The 19,196-nt window shown below is 37.8% G+C and overlaps 2 protein-coding genes across 2 annotated transcripts in view; one reads left to right on the forward strand and one right to left on the reverse strand.

The window, feature by feature from the left end:
• Positions 1-100: 100 nt before the first annotated feature.
• Positions 101-17,474, reverse strand: MRPL47 (mitochondrial ribosomal protein L47). The gene is made up of 7 exons (XM_010855621.1): positions 17,318-17,474; positions 14,460-14,611; positions 13,871-13,931; positions 10,660-10,756; positions 4,660-4,790; positions 2,441-2,536; positions 101-414 (listed from the first exon to the last, which is right to left on the reverse strand). Exons 1-7 carry the CDS (start codon positions 17,413-17,415, stop codon positions 291-293), a joined length of 759 nt encoding a protein of 252 aa, XP_010853923.1. The 5' UTR covers positions 17,416-17,474; the 3' UTR covers positions 101-290.
• Positions 17,475-17,503: 29 nt separating this feature from the next.
• The window catches only part of NDUFB5 (NADH dehydrogenase (ubiquinone) 1 beta subcomplex, 5, 16kDa), a 15,262-nt gene continuing 13,569 nt past the window's right edge, over positions 17,504-19,196 (forward strand). Inside the window, exon 1 of the mRNA XM_010855622.1 lies at positions 17,504-17,735. Within this exon, the coding sequence (XP_010853924.1) occupies positions 17,612-17,735 (124 nt within the window). The 5' untranslated portion in view covers positions 17,504-17,611. The remainder of the gene's footprint in view (positions 17,736-19,196) is intronic.

Genomic DNA, 19,196 nt, shown 5'->3' on the forward strand with positions numbered 1-19,196 from the left:
AATTCCAAAATTACCTTTTTGCCTATTTGTTACAGCAGTTGGTATCACTTTCCCACTCTAAGATGCAGGCAGTTAATTAAAAGTCTGCTTAGACACAAAATTTATAAAATGGAAATTTAATCTGAACTTTATATCTGATTTTGACCACTTCTAAAATTAGCATGCCATAATAACTCTTAAAACAATCGACAGTCCTTTGACTAAAAACACAAGTTATTTATAAACCACTTAGTATTTACTTTTGTATGTAATCCAAGAAAAACAAAATAGTAAATTATGGTTAAGACGTCTTAGGTAGCACTTGACTTCTGGGCTTCAGAAAGATGTGGAAACTTTTTCTGAAGAAACTTTTCTTTCTTTCGTGCTAAACTTATCTTCCTTGCTTTGATGCGGGCTTGCTTCTCAATTCTCAATCTAGGAAAATAAAAGCATAACAGCAATTTATACAAAATGATTTCCCTGTTAGTACTGTCAACATGTCCAAATCAATTACTTAAAGACCTCAGTCATGCCAGTCTCTGTATTAGGTGTGCCATGTTTATTATTAAACTTGAATAACCACTGTAAACCTACACAAGTCAAAGATAAGCATGAGGTCTAGTGGTTAAGACTGTGCTTCCACTGCAGGTTCGATTTGGGGAACTAAGATCCCAAATGCCATTTGGTGCAGCCAGAGAAATTGATTGCATCTATAACCCTGCACCAATTCTCTTTGGGAAAGTAAGAACAGATCTCATGAGTCTGCAACAAACTGGGCTTTCTCCTTTATTTTAGAAATAATGTAATTTTATTGAATACATTAGATTTATGTCCTACCTCCTAAGACATTTAGAAATTTCCTAATTTCAAATAGCACCCAGTCCAGCATCATTTCCCCTACGCTGAGAGAATAAAACCATGCTAAGAGATGATGCTTAGTGCTTGTTGGACTTGCCACTGAGTTGGCCTCTACCTATCAGCATCCTGGGACATTAGGCCTTCATGCCTCAGCTAAAATGTTGACCTCTAGAGTCATTTTGAAATCATCAAAATTGCAAATAATAAATTCGTGGATGCCAGGCCTCTACTGTATTTAAACTGAAATATAACAATGCAGTTAAGGTATTGAATTTCAACTGCCATACAACAATGAAAATCAGCCACAACTATACCTATCCCTGCCCTCTTGAGACTCCTACACAAGGTTTACTATTCTTGAGAATGTTCAATAATTCAATTTGATGAAGACAGATTGCACTAGGGCAGAAACTGAGAGTAGAAAGGACAAATTCTGGAGACACTCTTGCAGGAAGTTAAATCACTGAATATAGTGATTTCTAGGAACTAATGGAGGTAACAGAATTCCAGATAAGTGATTTAAAATCCTAAAGGTTGATGCTGTTAAAGTGCTGCACTCAATATGTCAGCAAATTTGGAAAACTCAGCAGTGGCCACAGGATTGGAAAAGGTCAGTTTTCATTCTGATCTTGAAGACGGGCAATACCAGAGAATGTTCAAACTACCGTATAATTGTGCTCATCTCACATGCAAGGTTATGCTTTTAAAGGTCCTTTTGTTTTTTAATTATGGAAACAAGCTTTGAGAGGAAAAAATTAGTCTTTAAAAGAATTAATGCTGAAAGGTGGCTGCATTATCTAAGGCAGTTGTTAAAAGCTGTGGTTCTCGTGCTGCTAGGATTTTCCCCTTAAATTCCCAGCTGCTTTTCTGCCTTGAATTCTGATCTGTAGCACCTTCAGCCAGTAACCGGGCAATTTTCCCCACCTTGTTTCTGCAGCCACAGCCCTGGATGTTAAGTGGCACCCTGACCCCAGAAAGCAGACACTGGCAATTATTTTCCTGTTCAATTGCAATTCTGGGGATTAAAGCTCTTCTCAGGCTTCTGTCTGTTTTTGGATGTGGATCCAGTGTTTCAAACAGCTGTTTCTAAAAATCTTGTTGTTATAGTTCTCAGCTTGTAACCATTTCACTCATCACCCAGGTAACCACTTCACTCCTCTACTGCAACAGAAGTCCTATTTCTCCCTCTTCAATAACAAACCTGCTATGCAAAGTATCTAGAAATCACCATTTTGCAGGATAACATGAATTCAGATATACTACAATCGGCTCCTTTCCTCACCCAAGCACCCTCTCATTTCATCATTCCTGCAATAACATGAGCTCACATTCTATGCAGCTGAAGTGTATGGAACTTTAACATTACAAAAAGATTTAAACAACTACTTATATATATTGATGAAGAGAAAGATAGTAAAACTTCTGAAAGGATATACATTAAAATGCTAGCAGCTACTTCTGGATGGTGAAATTATGTAAGACTTTTTTTTTTTAACCTATTTTTCTAGTTTTTCCACAATAAACATGTATTAGTCATATAAAAGCTTAACACACACTGTCTGATGTGAAGACGTGTTTTAGTGCTAAGGGTACTTGTGCTCACCTGACAAAACGTTCCACGTAGGGCATTGCAAAGAATCGTTTTCTATTATATCTTTTATTTAGGTACCAAGGTATAGGCCACTGCTTGAACTTGTGCCTGCCACGACAACAAAAAGGTATCACTCTACAGAAAACATGCAACAGATTTTCACTTTTTACAGATTTAGCCTTCTTTGGACTAGATATGTTTTCAATAAATTGTAATTGGCTTTTTAAAGCTTTTAAAATTTTTATACAGTTCACATTATGAAATAGTCTAAACTAAGAGGTATCAGACACTCATGAAGCCACTATAAAACTGCAAACATTAATATTTTGCATTGTTTGCTTCAGATCACTTTTAAAAATACATATATAAAAGTTTAAAAACACAACTTAAGTTCTCTACTTTTACAATAGCTTCCAGTCATAAACTGGAGTGTATCATTACCAGATGTATTTTGTAATTTTCCTACATACATATATGTATGTACTAACTTGATATATGTACACATATACGTGTATATACACATATAATTTCAAACACTGATACTCACATGTATACATTTTATGTTTTTAAAATATAATAAATTTCACCAAGTGATTTAAGTATCTACCTATGTATGCCTCAACATAACAAAACCTAAAAAATAATGCTAAGTGGGAAAAAAGGAAATTGTGAATTCATACTATAACATTGGAAAATATTTCAATTAAAAAAGTAACAGAAGGATTAATTTCAGGGCATTTAACCAAACTTTTGGAATTGTAATGTTTGATTTTAATAAGCTACATTGGTTAATAAGATGATGTAACTGCTTTGTTTACTACTCTAACTCCAGAAAAGTTAAAAAGCAAGAATTTTTAAACTTTAACAAGATTAGCACTCTTACACATTCTAAAATTGACACTTTCTCTCCCCTATCCTCACCCTTTCTATCTAACCTCAGCTTGGATTAATCTCAATAAATGTTTGTAGAAAAGAAATCAAAGTTCTTAGCCAAATGTTTTGGCAATTCCTCTTTTCTGCACTGAATCACACAGTTACAGACTACACAGCCACTCACCTAAATTTGGCTCCAAGCTACCCCATTACCACAAACTCCATTAAAAGAATTACATGGAATTAAAAGAATCTACCAGGACTTTCCAATGCAGGGCACACGGGCTTGATCCCTGGTCCAGGAGGATTCCTCATGCTGCAGAACTAAGCCTGTGCACCACAACTACTGAGCCCCCACTCAAGAGCCTGCGAGCTTCAACTGCTGAGCTCCCGTGCTGCAACTACGGGAGCCCCGGTGCCTAGAGCCTGTGCCCTGCAACAAGAGAAGCCGCCACGAGAAGCCCAGACGCTGCAACGAAGAGTAGCCCCCACTCGTTGTAACTAGAGAAAGTCCATGTGAAGCAACAGAAGACCCAGCTCAGCCAAAAATAAAATTAATTGAAAACAAAATAATCTACCAAATGCATAAGCACTATTATGCAGTGTAATTTCAAGAGTACAGAGAAGGTCTCCAACCACCCAAAATTCCTTCCTCATTTTGACTGATGTTTAAATTTCTAATGATGCTTCCTTTCGGCAGTTCAACCCAAATGCAAATAAGCCCCTGGAAGACAGAATACACTGGGTCTTCTCAATTTCTCATAGCTCAGTGTGAATGTTTATTACCACATTCTTTCCCAAAGTCTGACAGGACTTTGGAAATGGACCCAGGAGACAAGATGTCACAGAAGTGGAAAGATGTAATGAAAATAAATTGTTTCAACATTTGGACTAGGGCCTATCCTAAGGGCAATGGGGCAAACTTGAGACTGGTCCACATGGTCTTATTCCTCAAGAACTTCTTCAAATAGTTTCAGGTTCTCAATGGGTGAAGAGGATAGGTGTGTCCTACAATGAGCTTCATGGGATTTATAACCCTCTGAAATTACACGTGCATATATAAAGTTTTCTGGGGAAAGGATTTATAATTTTCATCAGATTCTCAAAAGGTCATATGATTCACTTAAGATTAAGAACCACTCCTATGAAGAACCTATAAATAACTGAACCATGGGAATGGGATGCCAAGGGATACCAGACAAAGCTACCTTCATTCATATCCTGAAGTTCCAAAGGGATCTGGGGACCTCTGTTTATATTAGCTACATCTCTATAATGTATCTAGATATTCTTAGAAGATACTGGACAGAGGATGAGGCATGGGACTTCACTCTCATCTCAGAAGAGCTACTATGTACCAGATGATTCTTCCAAAGATGTCTCTTCTCCAAGCACCGGGTCTAGGCTTTTCTTGACCAGTCTGAAGAAGTCTGAGGGCATCTTCCCTTTCCTGGACAACTTTATCTAATGCATCCATGGAGTCTACTACCTGAGAAAAGAATACAGAAATACAGTTTCAACAATCATCCATGACAGCATTCCAAAGAAAGAGAACACATAAGGACTATGCTACAGAAAATCTATGATGAATCTTTTTGTCAAAGAACCATTCTGTCAAATATTTTCTAAAAATATTTTTGGCTTAGGTATGCATATACATAGGTGTCTGTAGTATCACTTTCTGTAACTTTTTTTAAAGTTTAATTAAAAATTATTGAGCTCAAATTTCCATATGTTATTTTTTTTGAATAGGATACACTTGCACAGATTCCTTTTGGAGACCCAATTTGACTCATCATTTCAAAACTCAATGAGCTATTACAAAATGATAACAATTAGTCACTTTTCAAATAGTAAAACCTATGTTCTGGCCTTAATTAGTCAGTGTGTCCCAAACACTCAGACACAGATATTTTGACCTGCTTAACTCAAAGCCACACTGAACAGCTGAATCCACATGCTACTTCCTTTCAACCATATGAAAATTCATGAGAAAATAAGACGGGTAAGAACAACAAATCCTATTTTGAGGACAAACTTAGAGGAGTGAAGGGATCACAGTGATCAGAGCCTAATACAAAGTCTCTGACCCTCAGGAACTCAGTAAACCTGGCTGCTGACTGACTACATTAAAGAGTCTGCCCAAGGTCAGAGCTAAGGCTCCTAACTGAAATCTAATGTTAGCTCACACAGACAGAAAATAAATGGTTACTAAGAACACAGAGCTAACATCCAGTTATTCATGTTACTGCTAACAGATAAGAAAGAAAATCAGAAGTATCAATTAGATACACCTCCTTCAAAAAAGTCACTCTCAAAGAGCTTTCTTTTCTAGTTTATAACTTTCCCAGAGGCAAGAGTGTCCTTGTATAGTTCCCAAAGTTTCAGCTTATATCTTAAATTGAGCATAATTCTTTTAAAATTTTTCTTGATAAATTTTCATTAGTAGTATGTCACAAAAGTGCTGAGAAAATTGCATAAATAATAACTTTCAGTTTATCTGGAGAAAACTTTTATATTTTAAATTCTAATTAAGAAAATACTGTACATATGATCTACTGGGCTGAAGTTCACCTCTAAAATATTTTATCTTTGAAAGCAAGGAGAGGGAATCATCTACTATTGAAGTTTAATAAAAGTCTTAGAACAGCACCATTCTAGCAAGAGTTTTTTCATCAAACAAACAATGAGCTATTTATAAACAGCCAATCCACTTAAAAGAGTCTCTGAAGCATAACTTTCCTTAAAAGCAGAGTTGGCAAACATACCTAAAAATAAAATCACATTACTTTACAAATGTTTTGCAGCAATGAAAAACATTCAAAGGAAGCAGGGTTCCTCTGTAAAATGGCTGATTCCAGGGCTGAGGCAGAAAAAGTACAAGATGAATCCAGCATATCCTGCTATTCCTCATCAAAGACTGATGAGAACACAGAGGCCAGCCAGAATAACCCACAATGGCCAAATCTGGAATGACAATACTAAAGGATTTTAACTCATTGAATCAGGTTGGAATCCATGAATCAAGAAAAAAAAGGGAAAGGAAGATACAAGAAATGGAGAAAAGGAAAAGCCCTTCCTTACAGAAGAAAGCTAACTAATAAGTAGAATGAACAATGAAATTAGACAATCACCATTTAGCAAACATCACAGTAATAACTGATTGAGGCATGAATCATCATGCCTCAATGGATGGATGCTAAAACCAATGAGTTACAAGTTTGGGGATTTACATGTTCTCAAAATAAAGAAAAGTTAGTAACTATACAGTGAAGAAACCTAACACCACAATAACCAACCTACTAATGCTAAGAACTTCAATAACAGAATGTATCAACACTGCATGCCTCCTCACCTGATGCACTGAGAAGAATACAGCATCACATCTATGACATTCCTGCCAATCATGATTATTATCATGAGAAATATCATACAAGCCCAAATTGGCCCATTCTCTTCAACAATGTCAATGTCACGAAACACAAAGAAAGACTGAGTCATCAGATTAAAGGAAAGTCAAGAGACAAAACTGAAAACACATCAGTCAGGATTTTCTTTGCTATAAAGGATATATTAGGATAACATGAAATTTCAATAAGATCTTTTTTGGGGGGCAGCGCAATATACATTTAAATACCTACAGGTAAAGGGATATCACATATAGAACTTATTCTTAAACAGTTGAGGAAAACTGTATTTTTGTAGACAGGAGGCAGAGAAGGATAAAGCAAACGTGGTTAAGTATCCACACAGGGAATCTGGCTGAAGGAGGCCTTTTTGTATTGTTCTCATAATTTTTCTGTCAGTCTCATATTTTACTAAAATAAAAAAACCCAAATATGATGCAACTCAATTTTTATAAAGGCAGATTAAACTTCCCCATAATTAGGGTAAATAACTGAGATTCTATCCCACCCCTTCTTTGACCCTCTGCAGGGATACCCAGATCCTAACAGTGGTGAGCAGTGTGGGAAAAGAAACCTGAAGCAGTTGAGGTTAGGAAGCAAGACTGAAGCAATTACAAAAAGCTGGGTTCCAATCTCACTGCCTTACTATGGTATGGAAAAAACATCAATAAAGAGCTGACCTTGAAAGCGCTCTATGGATAAACAAACAAATCTAACTAAATAAAACAAAACCTCTAAATGGAAGAAATAATTGCAGATCTGCATTTACTGATGTGGGAAAATTTCTAAAATATATTAGTAGAAAATGTAAGTCTCAGAAGAGTATATACAATATAAATAAATATGTAAATAAAAATAATCAGGCACATTTCTATTTGCAGAGAAAAATTCTGATGGATATATAGGAAATACACAGGATTGATTACCTCAATGGAAATAAAGGAATGGAAATAACGACACCAAGTGATTTCTTGTTAATGATGAAGAAAACCTAACTTAAGTAACAGTGACCTTTTCACAGTAATGGGAAAGTACTCAAACTGCTGAATACAGGAGGGGAAACGATGGTGGAGGAGGAAGAAGAGGAGCTCATCTCCCCCCACACACACAATGTGGAACAATTCTCAAAGAAAACTAACTGGAAACTGCAGATCTCCTGTACCACCAAAGCTGAATGGAAGATCTCCACGTAACCAGAGAGAAGGCCTCAGGTCCAGTATCTGTGCCCCTGGGAGGGATCTATAAGGAAGAGCAGGTCCACATGGGCAGACCCTCGACGTGGAGAGGGAGTGGATCAACCTACAATTTGGGCACTCCCATGCCAGTCAAGGGTCCTACATGAGGAGTCAAGCCCTCTAGCCTGCTGGGTAATCTGCAAAGACAGAATAATGGAAAACACCCAATCAAAACAGCAGACAGACAAATGAAAAAATGAAAGCAACATATGAGGTCTATGGGATGATCACAAAGTGTTCCAACTTGTGCATAACAGGGATTCTGAATCCTAACAGATTGGGATTCTGAAAACAGAGAGGGAGAAGGGAATCAAAAAATATTATTTGAAGAAATTACCAATGAAATTCCTAAACTCAAAGAAGGAAACAGATATCAAGGTACAGGAAGCACAGAGAGAGGGTCCTAAACAAGATGAACCCAAACACACCCAAACTAAGATATACCATAATTAAAATGACAAAACTTAAAAGAATTTTAAAGGCAGCAAGAGAAAAGTCAGTTACTCAAAAATTCATGGAGCTCCCCTAACACCAGAAGGGAGTGCCACAATATACTCAAGCCCTGAAAGGTGAAAATCCTGCAACCCAGGTATTCCACCCTGCAAGATTATGATTTAGAATAGAAAGAGAAGGAATTTCTCAGAAGAGTAGCAAAAACTAAAATAACTCATACACCATATAAAAAATACACTGTATAAAAAAAAATGAACTCAAAATGGTTTAAAGGCCTAAATAAAAGACAAGCCATCATAGAACCCCTAGAAGAGATCACAGGCAAAATGTTCTCAGACATAAATTGTAGCAGTATATTCTTAGGTCAGTCTCCCAAGGCAAAGGAAATAAAAGCAAAACTAAACAAATGGAACATAATCAAATGTAAACACTTTTACCCATCAACAAAATGAAAAGACAACATATGGAACCAGAGAAAATATTTGTAAATGATGGGACTGACAAGAGGTTAATATCCAAAATACAAAAGAGCTATACAAAAGAGCTCACACAACTCAATATCGAAAAAACAAACAACCCAATCAAAATATGGGGCAGAAAACCTAAATAGACATTTCTCCAAAGACAAACAGATGACCAACAGTCAACATGAAAAGATGATCAACATCCCTAATGACTAAAGAGAAGCAAATCTAAACCACAGTGAGGTATCACTTCAAGTTGGCCAGAATGGCTACCATCAAAATGTCTGCAAATAATAAATGCTGGAGAGGGTGTAGAGAAAAGGGAACCCTTCAAAACTCTCGGTGGGAATGTAAACTGGTGCAGCCACTACGGAAAATACTTTTCCTTAAAAAAAACTAAAAACAGCACTACCGTATGACCCAGCAATCCCACTCCTGGGCATATTTCCGGAAAAAAGAACTGTAATTTGAAAAGATACATGCACCCCAATGTTCACAGCAGCACTATTTGCAACAGCCAGGACATGGCAGCAACTGGAGTGCCCACCAACAGACAACTGGCCTAGGAAGATGCGATATACATGTACACACACAACGACACAATGGAGTTATTACTCAGACACAATGAAGAACGAAATACTGTCATTTACAGCAACACAGGTGAACCTAGGAAATATACTTAGTGAAGTTAGAAAAAGACAATTATGGTATCCCTTATCTGTGGAATCTAAAAAATAATACAAATGACTCTCTAATATGAAACAGAAACACACTCACAGACACAGAAAACAAGCTTATGGTTACCAAAGAGGAGAGGGCGTGGGGAGAAAAGTAAATAAGGAATATGGAATTAACAGACAAAAACTACTATACATAAAATAGATAAGCAACAAGGATTTACTGTCTTGCACAGGAAATTATGTTCAATTTCTATAATAACCTATAATGGGAAGCAATCTGGACAAAAAAGAAAAATATATATATAAAACTGAATCACTATGGTGTACACCTGAAACAATTTTATAAATTAACTATACTTTAATTAAAAACTTGATTAAAATGGTTAAGATGGGGCTCCCCTGGTGGTTTAGTGGTTAAGAGTCTGCCCCGCAACAATGCAATGGACACAGGTCTGATTCCTGGTCGGGGAAGATCCCACATGCTGCAGAGCAGCTAAGCCCATGCGCCACAGCTACTGAATCCCACGTGCCCAAGAGCCCGTGCTCCGCAACAAGAGAAGCTGCAGCAAAGAGAAGCCCATGTACTGCAACTACAGAAAGTCCCTGCATAGCAACAAAGACCCAGAGCAGGCAAAAATAAGTATTTTTTTTTAATGGTTAAGATGATAACACTTCTGTTATAGGTTTTTTTATACCAATTATTAAAAAAGCATTAAACAAATTTGACCTAGTGGGTGCAGAAGTAGTTAAACCAGAATTAGAAATCTAAGATGGTGCAGGTACTTCAGAAAACAGCTGGACTGTTTCCTAAAATGTTAAACACTGATTTAGCACACAACACAGCAATTGACTCCTAGGGATCTACCTAAGATAGGTCCATGCAATTTGGGGGTTATAGGTAGAAATGGGAATGACTGAAGACGGGTCTGAGATTTCCTTTTGGGAGGATGGAAATGTTCTAAATTAGACAGTAGTAATAGTTGCTTAAGAATGTAGATCTCCTAAAAATCAAGCAGAAATTCAAAGAAACCTACTTGCCAAGAATTGTAGGAACCATACGCTCACACGTTTTAGCTTTTACCCCACACTCAGCAGTCTCCAGACTCCCACAAATCTCACCTTTTCTAAGCGCTCCGGGCTTGGCATTGGCAGCCTCTGCCGCTTAGCTTCCTGCTCTAGAGTTAGGAGCATGTTTCTTTCTTTCAGGAGAACATACCTATATCAAAAACAGAACTAGTAATGCTATTCTGTAGTTATATTAATAAAATGGTGGATTTTGACATCAAAATTAATAATCTGTACTCAAAAGTCCTTTAGAATAATCCTTTAAACAGAGCTATATCTAGTCTCACTCATTTGTTCACTAAATTTTCCAAGTGCCACATACTGTATTAAGGAAGTACCAGAAGAGTTACAAACAAGCATACAATATAGTCCACACATTCCAAGCGGAAAGAGCAGATGGAAGGCAACTAACACCTGTTCAATTCCTATTTTAAGCATATTATATATATTTATTTCCGGAGAAGGCAATGGCACCCCACTCCAGTACTCTTGCTTGGAAAATCCCATGGAGGGAGGAGCCTGTTAGGCTGCAATCCATGGGGTCCCTAAGAGTCGGACACGACTGAGCGATTTCACTTTCACTTTTCACTTTCACACATTGGAGAAGGAAATGTCAGCCCACTCCAGTGTTCTTGCCTGGAGAATCCCAGGGACGGGGGAGCCTGGTGGGCACCGTCTATGGGGTCGCACAGAGTCGGACACGACTGAAGTGACTTAGCATAGCATACATTTATTTCACTGAATTCTCACAATAATTCTGAGGTTGGAATCATTTCCACTTTCTAAATGAAGAAACTAAAGCTAAGACAAGTAAGGTATTTGGCGGGCATGTAGCTAATTCAGCTAAATCAAATCATGAACTCCTTGTGTATAAATCCATTCTATTTTTAGCCCATATGCCCCCTCCACAACTGTAATGTACTGTGGTGTATTAAGTGGTATAGACAACAAGTACCAGAGAATTAAGTGGGAGAGATGAGACATTCCTTCTGGCCAAGATGGTCAGGGAAAGCATCAAAGAGATGGGATAAGTTAGGCTGGAAAGAAAACCAAAGCAAACACAAATACTGAGATCAAAACATGAAGTGGCAAAGCTTGAATGGGAGTGAGTTTTGTGAATAAATTATGTTTGACTGAGAAGTAGAGCTGGAAGAAAGGAAATAAACATGGGGGGCAGAGAACACGACACAAAGGAACCGGGCTACTTTTTGGTGTGGAAGAAGACAATTTGGAGGGGAAAAGTGGCAGAAGATAAATGATTTGGTTTTAGCCAGGATGAATTGAAACTGCCTTAACTATCCCTTTACCAATAAGCGGCAGTAAACACGCTGTAAGACAACAGTTTTTTTATAATGAATCTGTGCTGGTACATGTAACATATCTGACACCAAATGAGGGTTTGTCCTTCTTATATTGTCTTTTCTAACACAACTTTTCCAACTCCTCTGATACTAACTACCTGAAGTTAGTGCCAGATTCCACAAACGTAACAATTCAGTCCCACAAGAAAGACTGCCCCACTTTAGATGCCAATAATGATTTCTAGGCCTTACATGTATCTGACAGACCTGCTCTAAGTTAGGGGTTCCAAAAACCCTCTCCTTGGGTTTGATAATTTGATAGAACAGCTCACAGAACTGAGGAAAGCACTTTACTCTCTGGTTTATTATAAAGGATACAACTCAGAAACAGCCAGGTGGAAGAGACGCACAGGACAAGAAACAGACAAGGGGTGCAAAGCTACCCTGCCTTCTCAGGGCACAACACCCTCCCAGAACTTCCATGTATTTACCAGCTTAGAAGGTCTCCAAACCTAGTTGTTTAGGGTCTTTTAATCATGCGGGCATGACTGATTAAATTACTGGCCACTGGTGACTGAACTCAATCTCTAGACCCTCCCCCCTCCCAACTCCCCCCAGAGGTGGGCATGGTAGTGAGGCTGAATTCTTCACCCTCTAATCATGCCTTGGTCTTTCCTGAAGCTGTGCAACAACGCCCTCCCTGCCCACTTCACCTCTGAGAGTTGTTTAATTGGAACAAAAGACACTTACATCACTCAGGCAATTACAAGGAATTAAGGAGCTATGTGTTAAGCCATCAGAGCCAAAAGACAAAGTATATTATTTCTTATTGTATCACAAGAACAAGCTTGTAGTATTAGTGATCTTATAAGCATTTTACAGGTCTTTAATCTGCCATGAAAAATAAACCACCCTTTAAATCAAGGGATAAAACTGTAACTGCCTTCTACAGTGCCTGGACAAATAGCAGCGCTGAGTGAAGGGGGCTTGGTGAAAGAACAAGGTGGGTAAGAAGTGGTAGGCACCGCTCCATTTAGACCAGCCAAGTGTCCCCATGTTGGTGACCTACATGTAGGAATGTAGGTTCAGTGCTGCAACACCACAGGTCTGATTTTACAAGAAGAGCCAGAAGTCCTTATTTTTGTGTTAAACTTCCCAATTTTTAAAACACAGTACAGTCCAAACAAATATATCTTTGGGCTAAATATAGTCAATAAATGCAGAGGGTGGGGGTGGGGTCAAAAGGTACAAATTTCCAGTTATAAAAGGAAAAAGTCATGGGGGTGTAAGGTACAGCATGGTGACTATAGTTAGTAATACTATATTGCATAACTGAAAGTACCTCAGAGAATGGATCCTGAAAATCCTCACCACAAAGAAAAAAAATTGCTGTATTAACTGGACTTATTGTGATCATTTTGCAATATATACCAATACTGAAGCATTACACTGCACATCCAAAACTAATATAATGTTATGTCATCATACCTCAATTTATACTCAATATATGTATATATACAAATCAACTGTCTTAAATCCTCTCAACTCTTAATTCATCAGGAGAACCTGCCAGCAAAACCTACCTACATTTCTAGTTAAGTGCATCCTCCTACACACTTTCTCAAAGCAATTAAGCTAAAGCTTCCAGGCCATGCAAAATAATTAAAAGGAAGAAGACGACATGTGGCCAATTCATCCCCATTCTGTCTCATTAGTTCCCTGGAATTGGTAGTATGACTGGTAGCAGTTACAGTAAAACTTCTGAACTCCCAACTCACTCTGACACGTCTCTCATAATGTAACTTAACCTCTGGAGTACTTATAAAAATTTCAATGATCTTATATATCACCAATGGTACTATAAATCATTTCACTTAATTTCTTGCATCAGATCAAGTTTATATCTCATTATTATACTATAACTGCCTCAAACTCTTAGATGTTAATGCACTCAGTATACTTACCAAAGTTTATGTAAATCTTCATTACTTTTGTTCCTTAACTGCTGACAGGTCCACGAAGCTCCTATTAAAGTGATAAACTCATAACGTGAAATAATTTTCTAGTTACGTGTCCTTTGACAAATTACTTAATCTCTCTAAACCTGTTTCCTTATCTATAAAATACATAATAGTTTTCAATACTATAGTACAATATATAATTAGGACTTAATTGTGATTAAATTAGATATCAGTAATGTGACTGGCAATAGCATTCAAAACATGTCAGTATTAGTATAAAATATATTTCAGTCTAATGTCAAAATACTATTCTTATAAATTAATATTCAATTATCTCTAAAAGAGTGAAATCTAGAACAAACCCCAAACCTCACTTCAGTTAATATTTCAACCTGCTTCTCTTCTAAACCTTTTGTCAACCTGCCAACGAATAGTTTACTATTATACTGTCCTCCTATTTTTCTCTAACAGACATTCCCAAAGGAACTGAAAAAAGAAAATAACATAAGTAATTCCCAAACTGGATAAATAATCCAAATATAATAGAAGGTTTAATAAATATATTTAATACTGGTCAACCCAAATATCTCACCAGATTTCACCTTTTCTTCCCCCCAATTCTTTGGGTCATCAAAAAATTCTTCCAGTCCTCTCCTAGACAATGTGGTCTGAAGTAATCTACACTGGTGAAAAGATGTGACATTTGGTGTATTCTTAGTCAACAGACTCAGAGAAAACCTGCAACTGAACATATATGAACAAGTGATTAAAGTTTCATGACATCTGGATTTTATAGGCAATAAATGGAATAATTTCCTCATTTACAATGTCAAAAAACCAACTTAGGGTTTCTGCACAAGAAACAATAAACTCATAAAATGCTTTAAAAATTATTTTTAATATCCCCAGTATAGATGCTGCTATCCTGTAATTTAGAACATAATTTCAGAGATAATATATTGACTAATTATATTTTACGGTAACATTTTTAGCTCCTTCATATGCTGCTGGTGGGCATATAAGTAGATAAAAGTATTCTGAAGTTCAATTTTGCAACACATCTGAGGCCCAGTGATTCTTCCTTTAAGCCAGTAATTTCACTGGATTTAGAAATTTCAACTGAAGAAAATGATCACATATGGGAATTGATAAATCAAAATGTCTATTGTGGTGATCATTTTGAAATGTATGAAAATATTAAATCATTTGTTGTACACCTGAAACTAATATATGTCAACTACACTTTTAAAAAGTCTAGTAAAGCATTATATATAACAAAAAACTGACAATAATGTAAATGTGCAACTTGGAAATGGTTAAAATAATTATTGTGCATCTGCATGATAATTTATTATGTAGAAAAATCTAAAAGTCATACTTATAAACAATATTTAATGACCTGGAGAAATAATTTAAAATACAATAATGAAATGTATCACAAACGCTGTATTCCTACCAAAAAAAAAAAAAATCTAACCTGAATCTAATCATGAACAAACAAGCAGACAAATCCAAATGAATGAATATTCTAAAAAGGTTGACCTTCTTAAAGAGATATTAATAACATCAAAGAGAAAAAAAGAAACTGTTTTGGATTAAAGTAGACTAAAAAGATATGACAATTAACATGATAAATGATCACTGATTGGATTATGAATAAAAAAAGTAAGAAAGAAAAAATATTCCCAGTGTGATCATTGTAGTATTGTGGTTAAAACATTTCTTGTTTTCAGGAAATTCATGCTGAAATGTCTCGATGCTTGCAATTCTGACACGCCTCAAATATTTCAGAAGAATAAAAGCACGGATATAAAAAGTATAAAAAATGTGACAAAATACTGGGGAGTGATTAATATAAGTGAAGAGTATATGGTTATTCTTTGTACTACTTTTACAACTTTTCTTTTGGTTGGAAATTGAAAAAAAAAAGTTGATGAAACAAGGGTAGAATATAAAAATGCATGTAAATATGATCCTGACTTTATTTAAAAATTACATGTATGTGTATATTCTGAAAGTGAAAAAGAAGAAAACCTGTTTATCTCTGGATGGTAAAACAATAGTTGATATTTACTTTCTTTTCAAAACAGTTTACTTTATTTTCCAAGTGAAAGTGAAAGTGAAGTCACTCAGTCGTGTCCGACTCTTTGCGACCCTATGGACTGTAGCCTATCAGGCTCCTCGGTCCATGGGATTTTCCAGACAAGAGTGCTGGAGTGGATTGCCATTTCCTTCTCCAGGGGATCTTCCTGACCCAGGAATCGAACCCGTGTCTCCTGCATTGCAGGCAGACGCTTGACCATCTGAGCCACCAGAACATGAATGTGAAGTCGCTCAGTCGCGTCCGACTCTTTGCGACCCCAGGGACTGTAGCCTCTTTGCGACCCCAGGGACTGTAGCCTATCAGGCTCCTCTGTCCATGGGATTTTCCAGGCAATAGTACTGGAGTGGATTGCCATTTCCTTCTCCAAGGGATCTTCCCAGCCCAGGGATCGAACTAGGTCTCCCCTGTCGTAAACAGACGCTTTACCGTCTGAGCCACCAGGGAAGCCCTTATTTTCCAAAGTGTCTGTAAATGAACGGATAACTTAATAGTAATGATAAAAATCTAAACTTATTTTTAAGGAAAAAGGGTGATGAGATGGAAGAGACAATTGGTTCAAGTCTGCTACTTTTCAAGTTACAACCCCTGAATCTCTGCAAATAAAAAAAAACAAACAAACTCAAACCACTGCTTATCTCTGAGGTTAATGTAAGGTATTACATTATAGCTGAGGGATGCCCAATAACTGTGCTGGATTCAAGAGCACACACATTACTTCCTTTTGGGAAAAAAACCCCAATAATTTGTAAAATTCAACTCATTAAAAACAAAAGCTAATAACAGGGAGGTAATCGTACAGCTTAACGTCAAACATGATCTGTCTGTCCAGAAGACAAGCGGTCTTTCTAGAAATAACCACCGTGTGTAGTATATTCTTTTCTCACACCTGCAAGGCGACTTTCAGTTCACTCGGCTTTCATTTATCCACTCAAAATTTACTGAACACCTCTTTTTGACAGGCTCTAGGAGTACACATCCCGTTCCCCCCTTTTAATCTATTAGAAACCTGACACAGCGCTCAGTTCCACAGCCAAAAGCTCTTAAGTGAATTTTTTTGAAAACTCAAGCAGGATGCTTCCGTACCTCCACATTTAATTAAACAAATACTGGGTTTCTACAGACCCTGAGAACTGCCTGGTCCACAGTAAGTGGCAACAAAATGTTTGAGGAAGACACGGACATGTCGCAGGTGAGAGACTTCTCCAAGGTCACTGACTCCTCACGATGGTGGGCTCGCGTCCAGCCATCAAAGCCGCCTTCCCAGCCCAAAGCGTTTTCAGCCTGTCAACAACCAAACAAGATCCAAAGTTGGGGAAGTGGACAGACCTACTCCTCAAATAACTTACCCTGTGCTAGCAAGGGCCTGAGAACTAATTAACGACGTAGAAGCCTTCAGAGCGGCTGAGACTCTTCTGCAGAAAACAGCCAAACTGGAAGCAGCCATCTTTTCGCATCAGGAAGCACACCGCATTTCCGCCAAAACGGTGTCACTTCCGGAGTCTCACGCCGACCGGAAGGCGAGAACGGGAGTTGACTTTGCCCTCAGTCAACATGGCTCCTTTCCGGCTTCGCCCTCTTGGGAAGATTGGCTCTCTCGGCCTCCGTTACTCTCCCCCGGTGTTCTCTTGCCCGTAGTAGCCATGGCAGCCATGAGTCTTTTGCATCGGGCTTCGGTTTCTGCAGTGGCCGCTCTGTCCGGCCGCCGTCTTGGCACTCGACTTGGATTCGGAGGCTTCCTCACCCGTGACTTTCCGAAGACTGTCGGTGAGTACTAACTCTGGGAGAAAGCGAGATTAGGGAACGCGGGAGGAGAGTTGGAGGGCTCTTCCCGGGTGACCTTGGTGGAATCCGGAGGGAGCCGGGAATAAATTGAGGACTTGGGGTTTGTGAGAGGGAGCATGAGGAAACTGAGGCCTTTCCTGAAGTAATCAGGTCGATCGTATTTAAGTAATTAGAATTTTTGAGACGCTTTGTCATTCACCTATCCTGTTGCTAATTTGTGGATGAAGCTGAGATTAGAAAGAGGTTAGAAAGCGAAGAACTAAGATCTCTGTTTTTCAGGCACACGATTCTTTGTGTTTTGCACCTGCGCTAGATTTTACTCTCACAAGGTGGGAAGTCATGTTGCTGAGGATCCTGCCGATGCTAATTCTAATATATGGTCAGGTGGAGAGCTCGGGGCTAATTCCTTCTCTAGGCACAGTGATCCGTCTTCATGATACTTTCAGGTGTCCACGAAAATGTTTTCATTTACATTTCTTTTAAAATCAGAAGGTAAAGGACTGTAATGTTAATGCGTATGTGATGGTAAATCTAGCCTGAATTGTATTCGTTTTATATCAATGCAGTCACAAAATAATTATTCTTAATGTTTGGTTAGAGAGGACGGGACCTATATGAAGATCGTAGGTCTTTTCCTAGGTCCTAGGAAAGTCAGGGCAGTCGTGGAAGGGTTATTTGGAGCCTCTTGGAGACTGTGGATTGAACTCAAGGGGAATGAATAATCATAATATTAATAGCAAAGCATTAAATGCTTTGCATTCATTCTGTTTGATTCCCTCTTGGTTTCTGCAAAGTGAATACAATGTTATCCCCATTTTACAGATGAGGAAACTGTAACTCAATTATTACAAAGATAATTCACTACTGTATTAAACTGAATAATAATAATGACAGCTAACACTTATTGAGCATGTATTATGTGCTGGACATCATATAGATATTAATGATATTCATTTAATCCTCTTGATCGAAAATGTGCTGTGAGCTATTTGTCCTATACAATAGATGTAGATACAGAAGAAGTGAAATTTAAAGGCAGAAAGGTTCCTCTCCAACTTAAAAATATCTTTTTCTGTTTACTGCTCTTCTCCCAATTTAATTTGAGTTATGCCATTTCACACGAAGAGGCATTATACATAGGGACTTAATGGAAAAATGATGGAAAGGACCAATGGTATTCAACGAATTTCCAGCAGGAATTTGAACCTGCTACAAAGCCACATGTGCTCACATTCCTTGATAAAAGACCTTTGTAAGTCTTTTCTGATTACACATATCCTCTTTACATACCCCCTGCTGCCCCATAGTGTTTGATCATGCCTATCTGGATATTCAGTTCAGTTCAGTCGCTCAGTCGCCTCTGACTCTTTGCGACCCCATGAATCGCAACACGCCAGGCCTCCCTGTCCATCACCAACTCCCGGAGTTCACTCAAACTCACGT

This window comes from Bison bison, unplaced genomic scaffold (genome assembly GCF_000754665.1).
Source record: "Bison bison bison isolate TAMUID 2011002044 unplaced genomic scaffold, Bison_UMD1.0 scf7180017864367, whole genome shotgun sequence".
Taxonomy (NCBI): Eukaryota; Metazoa; Chordata; class Mammalia; order Artiodactyla; family Bovidae; genus Bison; species Bison bison.